Raw genomic sequence first — 19,691 nt, forward strand, 5'->3', positions numbered from 1 at the left:
TCATGAAAAATTAAAACTTTCATTTATTCATCTAAGGAAAGATTTCTCAATGAAGTCAATCCATAAACAATATTGTACATGTTTTTATGTAAAAGTTAATTTATTAATTTGTTTTCAGCTGTCAAGAACCGAATGCGTTTGTTACTAAAATTATAAAATGTCCTTTAATTAGGTTATAGTAATGATTGTATATATTAGCAAACACCTAAATGTTTTGCTGATTGGGTAATGTGGGGTAATAAAAAAATTCATTTCAAATTTCTTCATTTAAAAGAACAATGTAAATCATTTATCTATTATTCTGTCTTGCTTAGAAAACACTTAACAGAAAGGTTTCATTAAGATTCTAAATCTAGACTTTGATGATTTTGAAATGAATTCCTGGTTTCCTCTATTCCCCTGGGAGCCAATTATAATAATTTCAAGGACAGTCATTAGCAACTCTAATTCAGTTGACTGCTAAAGGTCTTTTTTCAATTTTTGTCCTTTCCACCTTTTTTCTGAAGCCGGTTTCTGGTTGGTTCGGTCAGTACCAAAGGTTCTCGTATGATGACTGCTGGGTAATTTTTGCCTAATAGTTCAACTTCCACTTGCTGTCCCACTTCACTTAGTTCTACAGGGACATATGCGAAAGCCAGACTCTTCTGGATGCTGTAGCTATAGCTTCCAGATGTCGTGTTGCCAACCACCTGGAAAACAAGACCCAACAGTCCTCAGCATCTCGGTCACAGCTCTGTGCTCCTCATCTCTGGGTGAAAAAAAAACTAAAATACGGATTCAACTTACAAAATGGAAGTTTTATGAAATGCTGTCTGGGGGGACAACGCCAGAGACACAGGAGGAAAACTTCACATTTTGAGAAGATGAATGAAAGTTTACAAATTATGAAAAGTAATTATCAAGGTACACATCTGTATTACTCTGAAATTTCTCATTTTCAAAATAGTAATACTTAGTTTAGGCCAGGAGTGGTGGCTCGTGCCTGTAATCCCAGCACTTGGGGAGGCTGAGGCGGGTGGATCATTTGAGGAGTTCGAGACCAGCCTGGCCAAAATGGTGAAACCCCGTCTCTACTAAAAATGCAAAAATTAGCTGGGCGTGATGGCGGGCACCTATACTCTCAGCTACTCAGAAGGCTGAAGCATGAGAATTGCTTGAACCCGGGAGGCGGAGGTTGCAGTGAGCTGAGATCTGGCCACTGCACTCCAGCCTAGATGACAGAGTGAGACTGTCTCAAAAAAAAAGTCTATATAACAAGCTTGATTAAAAGATAAGAAGGTTATTGGAAATCAGGTCTAAAGGAAAGAATGAAAAAGAAGGAAAAGCAGAAAATACAGAAAACTGTCGTCAAAACATTACATGGAACAAAAATAAAAGGAAGACGACAAAAGTAAAACACGATATATAGCCCTGCTCCAAATGGCTTCTCCTGGCCACACAACACTGCACTAATCCTTAAAGTCCTACCGTCTGGCACAGTGGACTGCTTATACCTGGAGCTCAAGACATTCATGGACGGAAATCAGCCTGGTGATCATTCAGCTGCCTCAGCAAAGAGCACATTACAATCAACAATCTTACTATAGCACTTCTAGTATTTTAGATGCTAACATGTTCATGACTTTAATTGCAGACTCCTATCTCTGTAGTCCCAGTTTTTAATTCTCTCTTTGAAACCCCAGATCAGAAGCTCTCCATATGATTTCTCTCTCTCTTTTTTTTTTTTTTTTTTTTGAGACAGAGTCTCTCTCTGTCACCCAGGCTGGAGCACAGTGGCTCCACCTCAGCTCACTGCAAGCTCCGCCTCCCAGGTTCATGCCATTCTCCTGCCTCAGCCTCCCGAGTGGCTGGGACTACAGGCACCCACCACCATGCCCAGCTAATTTTTTTGTATTTTTTTAGTGCAGGCGGGGTTTCACCATGATAGCCAGGATGGCCTCGATCTCCTGACCTCGTGATCAGCCTGCCTCGGCCTCCCAAAGTGCTGCGATTACAGGCGTGAGCCACCACGCCCGGCTGCTCTCCATATGATTTCTAAACTTACTGTGAAAACTGATTGACCGTGAAAAAAGAAAACTTTTTGACTGTGAAAAATAAAATGTGAATACATTCATTAGTAAAAGTTTATCTCTGGCTGATTATTAACTGCCAAGGTATAACACATGCTTTAAAATTGCTTTTCTCCTTTAGATCATAGTTCAGTGATACAGGCAGGGATTAGGGTCAGAGAGGTTAGAATTTTAATCATTGCTTTTTTTTTCTGGTGTGGAATAAGACTACTGTCACTCCATATTTATTGCTTTATATTATGAGAATTAAACAAAGAAGCAGAGACTAGAAAATCACTTTTGGAAATTTCACAATCACCAATTTGCAACAGAAATTGAGGCATAATATTTATGCTAACAAATATGTTGGAAGAATTGTCACCTCAGCCCATAACTGCAAGTGGATACCCCTGGATTTTCACTTAATCCATTACTCAGTGATGAACATTTTTTGTTTTTCTTTCCAAAGCCTTAGATGATTTTCAGGTGAATGTGTGTTGTTCTTCTCCACTAGTATGTTTCTGGCACAGTTATGTTTACAGTGATCTGGTCGTACAGAATCCCTCCATACCAGCGTGATACCACCACCATGATATTCCTCACATTTAAACTCTCCATGAGATGAAGAAGATGCCCACCAGCTGCTCTTTCCCCATCATCCTCACAATCCTGTAAGAAGGTCTGTTTATTCTCACAATATACTCTGTAGGCATAGATGCTGTGGGTGGTACTAGCTATTTTCTTATTCTCACGCAAGTTGGAAAGAACCATTTTCACCTGTTTGGGACAAACTACTGGATCAAAGTCTGCCTGAAAAGTACTTATTTGGTCTGTAACAGAAATGCCATGATCAATCGGAGATAATTCTCTTTGATTTTCACTGATATCAAAATCCAGTGCTTTCACCGAACTTTCTGGCTGACATGCAAAAATGAGATCATCTTCACATTCAACATCTTCCTCTTCAGTTTCTTTCTTTACCTCTGGGCCTGGTTCTGTCATCTGAGGTTTCTGTGTTGGAACATCTCTTATTTTCTCCACTCACAGGTAAAGAATACTTTCACCAATATTCTGTCATTTTCTCATTAAATATTTTGGGAGGAAAAGAAACTTATCCTGGATCCCAGGGACACAAAGCAGGTACTCTCACTGAACCAAATGGGGTGGCCATATATATATTTCCTCAAGGCTATTCAATAAATGGACAAGTTCTTGCCCTTTAAGCCAATGAGCATTCAACTGATAGACAGGTGGAGCTGTACCTGGGTTCTCATTTGGTAGCATCACTTGCAAGCAAAGTGTCCATTTGGGGTCATCTATATCGTTGCTAATTCTAATACAAAATATTTTGGCACAGTCATCAATGACACAGCATTCCTCGCCATCAGTGACTACCATTGCTTCAGTTTCCTCATCGTGCCTTTGGTTACTCCCTGTGTCCCCCTCAGCCATGTAGCCCTGGGAGCAGCTCTGCAGCTGCACCTAATCATTGCTTTTGTTTGTTTGTTTTTTGAGATGGAGTCTTGCTCTGTTGCCCCAGCTGGGGTGCAGAGGTGCAATCTTGGCTGTCTGCAACATCCACCTTCCGCGTTCAAGCTATTCTCTTGCCTCAGCCTCCTGAGTAGCTGGGACTACAGATGTACACCACCATGCCTGGCTAATTTTTGTATTTTTAGTAGAGATGGGATTTCACCATGTTGGCCAGGCTGGTCTCGAACTCCTGAACTCAAGTGATCAGCCCGCCTTGGCCTCACAAAGTGCTGGGATTACAGGTATGAGCTACCATGCCTGGCTTAATCATTGCTTTTTGAAAGACCTACTTGATAACCTTGTTTTCATTTCCCCATCTGTAAGAAAGAGATTTGAGTTTGGAGCCCTGGAAGAGTTAACCTGGTTTGCTTGAGCATCTTCAGAAAACAGGAAGAGACCTAGGCCAGTCTCAGGGTGTGAACCCCTGACTCACTGGGTCAAAAGCCCACAATCCTCAACCCTTCTCATCTCCCTAACATCCCAGCAGTGATTTGTCTTGCAGTCATTCTGCATTAGTAACCTAAAAAAATAGAGTCCTTATTTATGAGTGCTATTTTTAAAATTTGCTTTGCTTTCTGCTAGAATTTACTTTCATTTCTATTTGAATTTCTCTCTAATCCAGGGGTTAGAAGCCCAGGGTATTTCAGAAGTCTGGCTTTTCCTTTTAGCTTATTACTAAATCTCCAGGGAAATGTTTTCCCTTGCATAAATTTTAAATAGTTCTACCTAAAATCTTCCAGGTTCAATTAGATCCATTCTGTCTTTTAGTTCAGTGAACTGTGAGAACTATCTGTCCCCACCCTCTGCCTGGCAAATTCTCATTCTTTGTTGAAACAAACATTGACCTTCTTTTTACCAATGTGAATAATTCTCACTTATTTTTAGCCTTTTCTCATTTCTCTCTCAAATTATGAGAAGTCTCTATCTGACTTTCAGAAGATAACATGGCAAATGGCCTTTGAAGGAAGTTAACATAATTTAAGTTTGATGTTCTACTGTGTTTTTCTTTGACTGTCCCTGTATGTTTTAGTTTACAAATAATAATTTTAAAAAACCTTCTAAGCTCTCCAAACCTCTCCACAAATCTCTTTTTCAAAACTTCCTTCCAAGCTAAGCATCTTTTAATAGCTGAGCCACCCAATATAAAGAAAGCCTTTCTCATGACCATCTTTATGCCTTGATTTAAAAAAAATTAAACCTCATTTAAGGTTATAATCCCTTTCTCCAGCACTGCCCAGCTCCCAGTTGGACTTGACCTTTCCCCAAGGCACTAAAGACCATCTGACATGCAATATACTTTATTTATTTTGTCCATCGTCTATCTCTCCCTCCTCTGGAATGTAAACTCCATGAGGTCAGAGATTCTTGTGTTTTGTTCACTGCTATATCCCCAGTGCCTATAATATCGCTGGCATATAGTAGACACACACACACACACACACACACACACACACAAAAGTCAATAAATGAATATATTTGTACTCTATCTCCAGCATTGGAAATGCTTGCGAGAATAAAATACTAAATACCAAAAGCAACACAAGTCAAGACAAAGTCTGAAAAGAAAAAGCAAAAATTATTTCATATCAGTCCAGAGTAAAGAGGATCCAAGGAGGGCCTCTGAAAAAGGATCAAAAAGAAGACTATCTGCATGTAAAATGATGACCTTACTAAGCATCAAAGAGCAGGCAAACTCATATTAGGAAATCTAAGAGATAGAATCCTATAATTGGATTAGCAGCTTTATAAGCAGACGGCAAGGAAAGGTGAACAATATAGCATGTAAATGCAGTACATGCATAGGACAAAGGAAAAAACCTTTAGATTAGACCTTGGGTTTTCAGGGTTTTAAAACTAATTTTGGTATCATCATATTTAAGGTGGCTAAAAATCAGTTGATTGTGGATGACGTGGGAATACAGAATAATACAGCATAGTATCTCTTTCATTCCACGCTGAGTAAAACAGAAGGTTGGTGGAAGGGTAAGTGTAGACTGTATTAAGAAGTACTGAGAAAACTGAATGGGAATAGAGTGAAAAATATAAAACAAAGGAAAGATGAGGTGGGAGGAAATGTAGTGACAAGAAGACATTATCTCATCCAATGGCTTCATTTTACAGATGAGAAAACTGAGGCCCAGAGATCAGCTCAGGATCAGGTCAAATAGCTAAGTAATGGCAGAGCTGGTTATAAGTATAAATTATGTGAATTGTGAGCAAACACGAATTGGAGGAAGAATATATATTGAGAAAAGAGGGCTGAACCAGAGATACAGAACAGAAAGAGAAAGAAGAGACAGGGAGAAAGGTAGGAACAGTTCAAACAGAAGAGCAAACTCAGCCCAATTTAAGAAGGAAATAGAGGTCGGCCGATCCAGGCTTACAGACAGGCGAAGGCACTTGAGATCTGAGAAAAGTCAGTTGGCTTCACAGGCTGTAATAACATCCACCTGATACTCAGATGCACAAGAATGTGGGTATAGAATTAAATTCTTAAGGCCGGGGGCAGTGGCTTATGCCTGTAATCCCAGCACTTTGGGAGGCCAAGGTGGGTGTATCACCTGGCTGGTGATCAACACCAGCCTGGCCAACGTGGAGAAACCCCATCTCTACTAAAAATACAAAAATTAGCCGAGCATGGTGGCACGCACCTGTAAACCCAGCTACTCGGGAGGCCAAGGCAGGAGAATCACTTGAACCTGGGAAGCAGAGGTTGCAGTGAGCTGAGATCGTGCCACTGCACTCCAGCTTGGGCAACAGAGCAAGGCTCTGTCTCTAAATAAATAAATAAATAAAAATAAAATAAATTCTTAAGAAACTGCACGGGGACATCAACAGAGACAGAAAAGAGATCAAATTGAAGTGTTCAACATGTCTTAGAAGAAAGGACCAGAAATTCAAAGCTGGAAACTAGACCTGGGCTGGAGATCAGTTCTATTAATCACTGGCCATGTAACCTCAAGCAAGTTACTTCTGAGCCCCTCAAAGCCTCATCTTTAAAATGGAAATGATCATACATATCTGGCAGGTGTGCTGTAAAGTTAAATGGGAGAGCACATGAAAAATATCTGGTATACAGTAAGAACTCAGTAGATGTTAGTTCTTTGTCAAATTGACCCATGCTTTAGCCCCAAAGGCTGTGATTCAACACCACTGGCTTTCTCCACTTCTAGCACTCTTTGTGTTACTGATGAGATAGAGAAAATGGAAACAAATATCAAGTAGGCTGCAGTGAATAAGAAAAAAACCCAGACACAGAAGCTCTGAGTCTTGGGTAATGACCAAGCTGACCCTGTTCATTGCCGAACAGCTGTTTAGATGAGCTTTGAAGGCTCCATTCCCTCCCCATAGTCTAAGCTGGGTGTCCCACATATGCCTGCTAACACCAGGAAAAACACACCCATACTCAGTTTCAACAAAATTGAGTTTTACAAATAGTAATAAAAAAATGGAGAAAGTAACTGAATGCAGAAAGCTTGGGAGAAAAAATGGAGAAAATAAAGTCCCATTGATACGTTATCTGACTAACTCTGGTTTTACTGAATACAAATAGAAAGAATAAAAAGTAACATTCCAAAATGAGAAGGTGATTTTACTCTTCCTGAAGAACCAAATGGTTTCCACTTTTCACTTTATTGTCTAAGGTCCTACCCTCTATTGTCATGGATGTTTTCATTTGGATTTTTTCCCTGTTAATACGCTAATTGCCTCCTTCTGAAAGATCCATAAAAAGTTAAATCAGAATGCCAAATTTTTTATAAAATCCATCTTTTGCATTTACAGACATGGATGTGGTGAGCAAATAGATCATTTACCCTCTAAATCATACCCTTCTCATGGTCCAGTGTATTTCAAGTCTTTGGGTTTGTTTTCTTTAAACAGAATATACAGAATTTTATGTTTTCAAAAATGAGCAACATTTCATTTTCCTTTCAGTCAATTGTGTTCTGTCTTTTGAATGTCAGCTCAGAAATCAAAAGCGTGTCATCCCTCCAATAAATAATTAATAGCAAAAGTGCTTAAGAGGAAATAGGAACAAGGGGAATTTCTGTTGCAGAAGATGCCACAGCCCCTGACAGTGAGGTCCTCAGCACTCACCTTGCCATTGTACCAGATGCTTTCATTTCCCTCTGGATCAACATCATCCGTTGCCAAGGTGAGGCAGACCAGTCTTCGTTTCAGCCCCTTGGCTTTAATCTGTTTCAGTGCTTGCTTTCCTATGAAGTCTGCCGGCTGCAGGAATCCAAGATAATGATGATGAATGAATGCTCAGACACTGTGACAAGGTTAGAGATGCAAGCATTTAAATTTGTCTTTCCTATTTTCTCACCAATTACACATTAAATAAAAATACAGATTGGATCAAATGTCTAGACAAATATTTCTTAGTCCTCAAATGACAGTATCAGCCACCTATTCCTTCAGAATATGTTAGACTTAAGGGTAATAACTTGTGATGACAATTTACCAGAACCAGGCAGAAACCTAGGCAGAAAAACATAAGGCATGTTGCAATGGTGGATTATGAAAGTGACCCTTGTGTCTAATGGGTCTGGACAGTGGTACGGGCTGTCGGTAAGCAATGTGCAACTCAATTTCTACCTATAGAAAGTCTTTTACCAGAAGAAAATTCACTTTTTTGAAACATGGTGCTAAAACAAACCCAAAATGCAGTATTTTTTTACTTTTGCTTCTTCAGAATAATGTCTCTGGAATGTATTTACCTATTGGATTGCATTCATTAGATCATTCTGAAACCATTTATTGAGCCCCTAATATGTGTGAGGTGTAATGCTAGGCCCTGTGTGGGTAACAAAACCAGTTAGGCACAGACATTTTTATCAAAGAGTTTATTCTCTAACACTGTGCTTTTCAACCTTTTTGTTTTTTTTTACTTCCATGCAACACATGAGAGATGACATTCCTATTCCTAATACACTCCCATGGGCACACTTGGGGCCATTCCCAATGCAATCAATGCAAGGGAACGAGAGCAACATTGTTATAGGGATAACCTTGAATTCATTCTTATGTGTTTAAAAAAAAAAGTAGGAATCAGGCAAACTGGAAGACTTCGCACTTATTGGTAATACACCTTAATACACCTTACCTGTGAGTAGGACACACAAGTGAGCAATGACTCCTCAGCAGAGACACTTAGCTAATAAGGGAGATAGAATTCTACTCAACCAAATGCCAGGAGACACATGATAAGTGTGATAAACTAGTCAGAGGTGAAGAGAGAGCACTGAGAGTGAGTGCCCTGGAGGGAGGGCTGACATCCGTGGGAGGTTAGTATGAGACTTCTGCATACTCTGCCTAGACAAGCATCTCTTATGTGAGGGAAAGGAAATTTGTGATATATAAATCATATCTATGGTGAATGAGATTTAATCAGAGATCACAATGTGGAAAACAAGATTCTCCAAACAGTTCCCACAGACAGACTACTCTCTGAAAGCAAACAAAGGAAACAACCAAAAGCTTTAATTTCTTTATTGGCAATAAGAAAGAATATTTCATGCCTAAGATGTCCTCTACCACTAACATTTAGGACTTAACACAGTTCTTTCTGCACTTGAAACATTTAGGACTGAGTGTAATAAATCCCCTTAACCTCCAGAGAAGCAGCAGCAGGAGTCCTCACACACCCTCACCTGAGACACCCCCCCCACCCCAGTCCACTCCTTTCCTAGTTTAGAACCTCTAGGATGAAACCACAATGAAATATGATTTCTATGGATAATCCAACTTTAAATTGCTGACCTACACAGGAAGTTAGAGAAAGTTTCCATTAGCCGAGGTTAAAATAATGTGCAAAATGAACATCCAATTCTTTCTCCTTCCCCAGGGTGATACAAATGGTGAGAACCAACTATAAAGCTTTATTATGAAGCCAGATCATGAAAATTTAAAGAAGATTGGAACCCGTGTTATTTAATATAGGACAAATGGGGGCAGGGAGTCACAGGAAGAGCTTGATTCATTTGAATTCATATATAGGATAAATTCATGATAACAAGTCATAACAAACCAAAGTTCGCTATAGTTAAAACATGCAGAGTTGACCCTTGAACAATACCACTTTCAGCTGCGGAAGTCCACTTATACGTGGACTTTTTTCAACTAAACACAAATAGAAAATACAGTATTCGTGGGATTTGAAACCCATGTATACGGAGGGGCTGACTTTTTGTATATATATGGGTTGGTGGTTCTTGAGTAAACCCAGATTTTGGTACATGTGGGGGTTCTGGAACCAATCCCCCACATACACAGAGGGATGACTATATCTAAGAAAGAATTCTATAACAGCAACATTTTTTTTTTGCTATCTTTTAAAAAGGAGACTTGCAATCATAGAATGATGATGACAATGGGTGCTTTTTAGAGTTCTTGTCTGCATTGGAATCAATAACTATACTGAAAAAGTTTTATGCCTTATTGTGTGGAGAAGCACTTAAACAATAGTCAGTGACCAAACTGACTTATACGGTGTGATTTATGGAATGCCAGCAGATCTGAAATTATTTCCTCACCTACCGTCATGGAATCTGAATCTTTACCATTAGAGATTCATTTACAGCTTGAAGGTTCTTAATCTTCCTGAGTCCCCTATTAAATAATTTTCTTTCAATTATTTATTCAACTGTTGTTAAGCCCCTGCTGAATATCAGATACTGTGTTAGGCAGGGGGTATTCAGAGCCTCAGAGAACATGATATTGGGCCCAGTCCTGAAATTATTACATCTCCTCAATGTTTTAACAGGAAACAATGTTTTAACAGGAAAATATTTTTCCTCAATGTTTTAACAGAAAAAAAGAACAATTTGAGATTATTGGAAACATAGCAGAACATGACACATAATAGCATATCAATTAGCAATACAAATTTTGGAATATGACTCATGGTTGGTTCTGTGTGTTCTGGGGTGTAAAAATCACAAAAGTTTTGTAAATCTAAAACAAAGAATATCTAATATGTGGAGGCAGAAATGCAAACAAATAGAAGCTTTGATAGAGGTATGGACACTGGGGGCCCAAGGAAGAAAATGACCCAGTTCCGCTTGGGATGGGAGAGTGGGGATCGGGGCAGCATTCTTTGAGTTGAGTTTTGAAAGATGAGTAAGTTTCATAAAACTGCTGTCTGTACAGCCTTTCCCAAAAGTGTCTGTATTTGCATTATAATTTGATCTACACAAAAACACCCCACAGATGCTGGGTTTGGAGTCGAAGAGCAGTGCATTAACTCAGTCAAAGACAAGCAATCAACAAACTGGTTAAGAACCAAGATCTCAAGAGGCCTAGCCCTGTTCATTTCATCTACTCTGAACAGCCCTAACGGAGCCACTTAAATCAGTATCTGCTACACCTCTGGAGGGGATGTGTTGGAAGCTGGCCATGACCAGCTGGGGGTGCTGGATGAGAGCTATTGGGGCAGAGCTAGGCGAGGGTTGAGATGTGCTGGAAAAGGAGACTAACTCTACCTTTGTCAAATTCACAATTTTACCAAAGACTAAGAAGGAACATCAGGTATTAGCTAACCATGAGGGAAATAGGGAAGGTGGGGGGAGAGTGGGCAAAAACTTTCTCTAGAAAAAAAAATAGAGTAGATTCAGTTTAAAAAATAATAAAATATTAATAAGTAACATTTACAATTTCTTATGCCCTTGCTGTGTCACATACTAAAATGATGGCTTCACACTCATGAGCTCATTTAATCCTCATGACAATACTTTAAGATGGATATTTTAATCCCCAGTTTATGAAAGACTAAACTGAGGCTCAGTTACATGACGAGATAAACCTGCACCTTTAGATTTTATCCATATTTTTTTAAATGCCTGTGCCTGGAGTCTCTCATTAGAAAGCACAGATGATATAAATACTCTAAATAAAGACAGTTTCTTTTAAATTTCTTTTAGGTGGCTGGAACCTATTTTGAATGATATTTATTACAAAATAATATTTGTGTACTATGTAAAAGTATCTGAAAACATTTGGAATGTTAATATTAATGCAATTTGATATCTGTATTTGTATATCCCTAAATTAGGAATTAGGTCTTTTCAGTAATTTCATCCTCAGACATGAAATAAAACATATTCTAACAAAAACAACAACAAAAATCTCATTGAAAGTAAGGAACATTTACTTTCTTTTCTCTTTTCTCTTTTCTTTTTTTTTTTTTTTGAGATGGAATCTCTCTCTGTTGCCCAGGCTGGAGTGCAGTGGTCACAATCTTGGCTCACTGCAACCTCCACCTCCTGGGTTCAAGCAACTCTTCTGCCTCAGCCTCCTGAGCAGCTGGGACCAGGCACATACCACCAGGCCTTGCTAATTTTTGTATTGTGGATAGAGATGGGGTTTCGCCATGTTGGCCAGGCTGGTCTTAAACTCCTGACCTCAGATAATCTGCTTACGTCAGCCTCCCAAAGTGCTGGGATTACAGGTGTGAGCCACCACACCCAGCTGGAACACTTACTTTCAATAAGTGCTATAAGTACAGACAGGAGGCTGCCCCTTCCCATTGGCACAATCCCCCTGTCTCAAACCAACGAGGCTCCTGACTTAGGAAGTGATAGCATTTCATTTTCATTTTACTTGGCTTTGCTCCCAAGATTATAGATTTTACTGTATTATATAATTATTAATTATAAATGAGAGGAAAATGTGTCTGAAGGTTAATGCTGTAATTAAAATAGGTGCTTTCAGGATGACCCAAGAACAGAAATATATTTCTTTAATAAGTCATTGCCAAATTAACTATATAAATAGCTATTAATATCTTTGAAAAATGTATAAATTTCTGGAGCACTGAGACTATAGCCTAAAAATAGTCTTGGCCTGCGTTTTTAAAATTTATTAATTTTAAATAGCAATATGAGTCATTAAGACAGCCACCTGTAATATATACTAAATATAATTTCTACCTATATGAAAACATTAAGTAGATTTTAAGTGAAGTATAATTACTCATCTCTCATTAGCTCTACTAAAAGAACCATATTACCTAAAAGCACATGTAAACGAAAGAAAGTAAATCAGGATATCTTTTGTTGTGATTCTTAGGGCAACGGAGAGCTCTCAGATATGTAGTTAAAGTCAAATTTGACAGCAGCATGGTAGGCAGGGTCTGATATAGAGAGTCAGGGTAGTGGACTATAAGACACGGGGAGCGATTATGAAAATACAGTCTTGGACGTTTTATTTTCCATCTATATGGAGTCAAAAACCCATCAGAAAATCCAAAGAAGTCATCAATTTTTTGACTCAAGCAGCTTCTCAACTCAAGCAGCTTCTCTATACAATTGGTGATGATGGAATGCTGTCCCCAGCCCCACTCTGCCACCCTGGGTAGAATTGGGTCATATTCTTCCTTGGGCCCCCACTGTCCATACCTCTATCGTAGCTTCTGTTTGTATTTCTGCCTCCACATATTATTCTTTGTTTCAAATTTATAAAACTTTTGTGATTTTTACACCCTCATAGAAAGTTCTAGAGACATAAGGGAATCTGTGTAACATCCTCTGTCCCAGTAAAGCTTCCTTGGGAATCAGGCACAGCACTGGTTGTAGAATCAGGCTCCTGTGTCTTATGGGCATGGAAGGGCTGCAGAGACTCTGGTCATCAGCTACTGTAAGTGGCAGAGTGGAGATGGAAATCCAGATGACAGGCTGTGCCACTATCCTTCAATACTTTCCTGAAAAGCTTCTCATTTAGAATGGATTTTGGATCATCATTTAAAGCAATCCGGGTGGGAATCCCATTGCAAAGCCTGTGGCCATCACTCACCTACAGTCTATGTCAATCTGAACTTTCTTCACTCAGTTGTGCAGTACCCTGTGCACCTGTGCCACTGTGTATGCCTCAGGAAACTTATAATAAAGCCATAAACTGGATTCATTTATTTGGGGGAATGAATTCACTTAATATCCCCAACCCCCATAATAGACAAATTACAGCATTATTCATTTCATATTTACAGAATTAGAATCACAGGAGTCTTAAAGCAAGCAGAAAACTTAGTCCAAACTCATTTTCCATATGAGAAAACTAAAGCCCTACAAAATTATGGGTCTTGCCAGCAGTGACAAAGTGAGTTAGCACCAAACCTCAAACCCAAGCTTCTCAATTCTTGGTTCCTTTTCCACTATTCAGAGCTTCTTAACATTCCACATAAGTTAACAATAACCACAATTTCAACATCTCCTTGATAGCAAAATGTTAAATTATTAGTTTAGCAACTAAAGTTGGTTATTATTGGCTAGAAAATGAATATTCCCTATGTTAGTCTGCTCTTGCACTGCTATAAAGAAATACCTGAGACTGGGTAATATATAAAGAAAAGAGATTTAATTGGCTCATAGTTCTGCAGGCTGTACAGGAAGCATGATGCTAGCATCTGCTTGGCTTCTGGGGAGGCCTTAGCAAGCTAAGTTAGAATCATGGTGGAAGGCAAAGGGGGAGCAGTAATTCACATGGCCAGAGAAGGAGCAAGAGATAGAGTGCAGAAAGATGTTACTCACTTTTATATGACCAGATCTCATGAGAACTCACTCACTATTGTGAGGACAGTACCAAGGGGGATTGTGCTAAACCAGTCATGAGAAATCTGCCCCCATGATCCAATCACCTCTCATCAGGCCCCACCTCCAACATTGGGGATTACAAATCAACATGAGATTTGGTGGCGAAACAGATACAAACCATATCATTACACCTCTGACCATAAAATCTCACATCCTTCTTATGTTGCAAACCATAATCATGCCTTCCTAGAGTTCCCCAAAATCTTAGCTCATTTCAGCGTTAACTCAAAAGTCCAAAGTCCAAAGTCTCTTCTGAGACAAGGCTAGTCCCTTCTGCCTATGAGCCTGTAAAATCAAAAACAAGTTAGTTACCTCTAAGATACAATGGGTATACAAACACTGGGTAAACATTCCCATTCCAAAAAGGAAACATCAGCCAAAAGAAAGGAGCTATAAGCCCCACAGAAGTCGGAAACCCAGCAGTACAGTCATTAAATCTTAAGGCTCCAAAATAATCTCCTTTGACTCCATATCTCACATCTAGGGCACACTGGTGTGCCCAAAAGCTTTGGGCAGCTACGCTTCTGTAGCTTTGCAGGGTTCAGCCGCCGTAACTGCTCTCATGGGCTGGTGTTGAATACCTGCAGCTTTTGTAGGCTGAGGGTGCAAGCTGCTGGTGGGTCTACCATTCTAGGGTCTAGATGATGGTGGCTCTCTTCTCATAGCTCCACTAGGCAGTACCCCAGTGGGGACTCTGTGTGGGGACTCCAACCCCACATTTCCCCTCTACACTGTCTTAGGTAGATGTTCTCCATGAGGGCTCCACCCTTGCAGCAGGCTTCTACTTGGACATCCAGGCATTTCCATACTTCCTCTGAAATTTAGGTGGAGGTTCCCAAGCCTCAACTCGTGCACTTTGTGCAGCCACAGGCTTAATATCATGTGGAAGCTGCCCAGGCTTATGGCTTGCACCCTCTGGAGCAGCAGCCCAAGCTTTACTAGGGCCCATTTGAGTCACAGCTAGAGCTGGAGCAGCTAGGATGCAGGGAGCAGTGTCCCAATGCTGTGTAGGGCAGTGGGACCTTGGGCCTGACTCACAAAACATTCATTCCTCCTAGGCCTCTGGGCCTGTGATGATAGGGGTTGCTGTGAAGGTCTCTGAAATACCTTCGAGACCTTTTTCCCCAGTGTTTTGGTTATCAGCACTTGGCTCCTTTTTACTTATGCAAATGTCTGCAGCCTACTTGAATTCCTCCCCAGAAAATGGGCTTTTCTTTTCTACTACATGGTCAGGCTGCACATTTTCCAAACTTTTACACTCTGCTTCCCCTTTAAATATAAGTTCCAACTTCAGGTCATTTCTTTGTTCACACACATGAGCACTGGCTGTCAGAAGTAGCCAGGCACATCTTGAATGCTTTGCTGCTTAGAAATTTCTTCCACTAGGTATATCTCCTAATGCTATCCCTCCCCCTCCCCCCATCCCACAACAGTCCCCGGAGTGTGATGTTCCCCTTCCTGTGTCCATGTGTTCTCATTGTTCAATTCCCACCTATGAGTGAGAACATGCGGTATTTGGTTTTTTGTCCTTGCGATAGTTTACTGAGAATGATGGTTTCCAGTTTCATCCATGTCCCTACAAAGGACATGAACTCATCACTTTTTATGGCTGCATAGTATTCTATGGTGTATATGTGCCACATTTTCTTAATGCAGTCTATCGTTGTTGGACATCTGGGTTGGTTCCAAGTCTTTGCTATTGCGAATAGTGCCGCAGTAAACATACGTGTGCATGTGTCTTTATAGCAGCATGATTTATAGTCCTTTGGGTATATACCCAGTAATGGGATGGCTGGGTCAAATGGTATTTCTAGTTCTAGATCCCTGAGGAATCGCCACACTGACTTCCACAATGGTTGAACTAGTTTACAGCTAAATGACGAGTTAATGGGTGTAGCACACCAACATGGCACATGGATACATATGTAACAAACCTGCACATTGTGCACTTGTACCCTAAAACTTAAAGTATAATAATAATTAAAAAAAAGAAAGAAATTTCTTCCACTAGATACTCTAAATCATCAGTCTCAGTTTCTAAGATCTATAGATCCTTAGGGCAGGAGAACAATGCAGCCATGTTATTTGCTAAGGCATAACAAAAGTGACCTTTATTCCCATTCTCAGTAAGTTCTTCATTTCCATCTGAGACCTCCTCAGCTTGGCCATCTCTGTCCATATCACTATCAGCATTTAGGTCATAATGATTCAACACATCTCCAGGGAATTTCAAACCTTCTCTCATCTTCCTGTCTTCTTCTGAGCCCTCCACACCCTTCTAACCTCTGCCCATTACCCAGTTCCAAAGCTGCTTCCACATTTTCAGATATCTTTATAGCAATATCCCACTCCTCTGTACCATTTTTCTGTATTAGTTTGTTCTCTCACTGCCATAAAGAAATGCCTGAGACTGGGTAATTTATAAAGAAAATAGATTTAATTGGCTCACAATTCTGTAGACTATACAGGAAGCAAGATGTGGGCATCTGCTTGGCTGCTGGGGAGGTCTCAGGGAACTTACAATCACGGAGGAAGGCAAAAGGGGAGCTGGCATGTCTTACATGGCAGGAGCAGGAGCAAGAGAGAGGAGGGAGGTGCTACATACTTTTAAACAACTAGATCTCATGAGAACTCACTCACTATTGTGAGGACAGTACCAACGGGGATGGTGCTAAATCATTCCTGAGAAATCACCCCCATAATCCAATCACCTCCCACCAGGCTCCATCTCCAACAATGGGGATTACAATTTGATATGAGATTTGGTGCAGACACAGATCCAAATCATATCACTCCCACTTACAGGTAGTTTTCATTCTCTGCCCTTAGCAATTTAAAAGAAAGCACTCATATAGCATTTTTCTAGCCAAAATTACTGACCAGTTAAAATTGCTTCTCAAAAGTCTTTAATATTACTAGAACAGGAGCACTATTCACTAAAAAAGGGGGATAAAATAGAAACCTGGGAAAATAACTAAAATATAGTTCCTAAGCCAGGCAAGTAATCAAGCTAATTAGCATTCAAATCAAACTAGATTTTCAAAACTAAAGCCCCCATTACATGTCTTTAATATTAAATCTTACTAGATTCGATGTTAAAGAGAACACTTATTTTTCAGTTTTTTAATCTAATGATTCAAAGGAAAACTGTGAAATGGACCTGTGGCTTTATCAGATTTATGTTTAACTGCTTTGGCCAACGACTACAATATAGAGTTTTCATAATAGATTTCATCTCTCTAGAGTAGAGTGAAGAACAATTGCCCATTTGGTATTTTAAGTATAGCACTTAAGCCTAAATGCAAAGTAAATAATAATCAAAGGAAATTTTAAAAGCATGAAGAAATGAGGCCTCAATAGGGACCCAAGATCTTCCTTACTGGGATCTTAAAAAAAGAAAAAGGATTTCATGTATAGTTCCTTTTCTCTAAATGACTTATTTAGATTCAAATCAATAAGATGGAAAGGAATTAACACTTAGTGAGGTACCAAATGTTCTTTATCTCATCTAATACTTATGACAAATATATGGAGTGAACATTTTCTTCATTTTACAGATGAGAAAACTGAAATGCTCATAGATCAAGCAATACATCTAGTCAGAATCAGTAAATGGCAGTCACAATTCAAACTCTTCAACAAATATTTACGGAGCCCTCACTAGTGATCAGACACGGGTGAGGCTAACGATTCTTGGCCTCTGTCCTCAGAGCATCCACAGTCTAGCTGAGGAGGTGGCCAGGAATATAAGGTGTGGTCAGTACCAGGGCAGAGGCAAGTGCAGAGTGCTATAGAAAATGGATTCTCAACACTCACCTGCCTCAATGACCACCTATATCTGAAGGGTCCAAAGCCATACTTCCAGAGCCAAGCTCTCCAAGCCCACATGCTCAGATGCCTTCTGGGACTCTCTGCTTGGCTACCCCAGAGTCCTCCAACCCAAGTCCTACAAATTTCCCACCCACACCCCTCCACCTGTGTTTCCTAGTTAATCAACAGTTCATTAACATCCTCCTCTCACCCCTTCACATGCAGTCCCTCATGTGATATCCACCCTTCCTTCTAAATAGCACTCATTGCTCTTTCTTCTCCAACCTATGGCCACTGCTTTAGTTGAAGCCTTCACCTTCTCTCCACTGGATTTATTTGATAATTAGGAGAATGATCTCCCAGTCACCAGACGAACTCACTTTTAATCTGTTTCCCATCACTAGAGTGTCACTCCTTACTCAAAATTCTTGGGTCACTCCCCAGGTTCCCCAGGATACACTCCAAATTCCTTAGCTTGGCACATGAGACCCTTCATAATGAGGGCCCAGGACTTTTCAAGTATCATCTTTTGACATTACTTTCAACAACAAAATATTTTACTGGGCATCTGCTATGTGCCAGCCCTGAGCTAGGTGTTGGGGATAAAAATAATAAACAAAACATATGTCGTATTGCCAGCACCTGTACTCAGGAAGCTTGCATTCTGTTCAAAAGAAAAACAGGAAAAATAAACAAAATAATAGCAAGCTCTAAGTGCTGTAAGGAGAATATAGTTGCAAAAATTTTTTTTAAATCCAGTAAAATCCAAAGATGTTTTAAAAGGTGATATATCATTACCAAGTGGGTTTTATCCTAAAAATGAAAGGTTGGCATAATGTTAGAAAATTAATAAATGTAATAAACCATATAACAAAGTAAAACAAACAAACAAAATGATTATCTCAGTAGATGTGGAAAATCATTTGCTAAAATCCAGTATCTATTCCTGATCTTTTTAAAAAATGTTAACACTAGGAATAGAAGCAAATGTCTTCAACTTGATAAAGAACTTCCAGGTAAGAATATAAGGCAAGCCCATCTTGGCCAACATGGTGAAACCCCGTCTCTACTAAAAAAAAATACAAAAAAAATTAGCTGGGTGTGGTGGCGCATGCCTGTAGTCCCAGCTACTTGGGAGGCTGAGGCAGGAGAATCGCTTGAACCCAGGAGGCAGAAGTTGCAGTGAGCCAAGATCGCGCCACTGCACTCCAGCCTGGAGACAGAGTGAGACTCTGTCAAAAAAAAAAAAGAATATAAGGCAAGAAAAAGAAATAAAAGATATCCAAATTAGAAAAGACAAAGAAAAGCTTTATTTTTATACAACATGATTGTCCATGTAGACAATCCGATGGAATCTACAAAAATGCTACTAGAACCACTAAGCAGGTTGAGCAAAGTTCCAAAATATAAGATCAACATATAGGACCAATTGTATTTCTATATTTTCACAATAAACAACTGAAAATTGAAATTAAAAATACCATCTACAATAGCATCAAAACATGAAATGCTTAAGGATAAATATGTTAAAAGATATGTAAGACCTGTATACTGAAAACGATAAAACACTCCTGAGAGAAATAAAAGATGACCTGAATAAATGGAGAGATAGACCTTGTTCATGAATTGGAATACTTGAATTGACCTGTAGATAAAATGCAATTCCAATAAAGTCTAGAGGGTTTTTTGGTACACATTGACAAGCTGATTC

The 19,691-nt window shown here is 39.6% G+C and overlaps 1 protein-coding gene and 1 pseudogene across 1 annotated transcript in view; both read right to left on the reverse strand.

Annotated features, from left to right (window-relative positions):
- DMGDH (dimethylglycine dehydrogenase) overlaps positions 1-19,691 on the reverse strand; it is a 69,070-nt gene continuing 49,379 nt past the window's right edge. The window contains exons 15-16 of the mRNA XM_003261512.4: positions 7,677-7,811; positions 1-689 (exon numbers count right to left, since the gene is read on the reverse strand). Coding sequence (XP_003261560.2) covers positions 474-689; positions 7,677-7,811 — 351 coding nt within the window. The 3' untranslated portion in view covers positions 1-473. The remainder of the gene's footprint in view (positions 690-7,676; positions 7,812-19,691) is intronic.
- On the reverse strand, positions 2,479-3,500 carry LOC105739378 (annotated as a pseudogene).

This window comes from Nomascus leucogenys, chromosome 2, assembly GCF_006542625.1.
Source record: "Nomascus leucogenys isolate Asia chromosome 2, Asia_NLE_v1, whole genome shotgun sequence".
NCBI classification, from domain to species: domain Eukaryota; kingdom Metazoa; phylum Chordata; class Mammalia; order Primates; family Hylobatidae; genus Nomascus; species Nomascus leucogenys.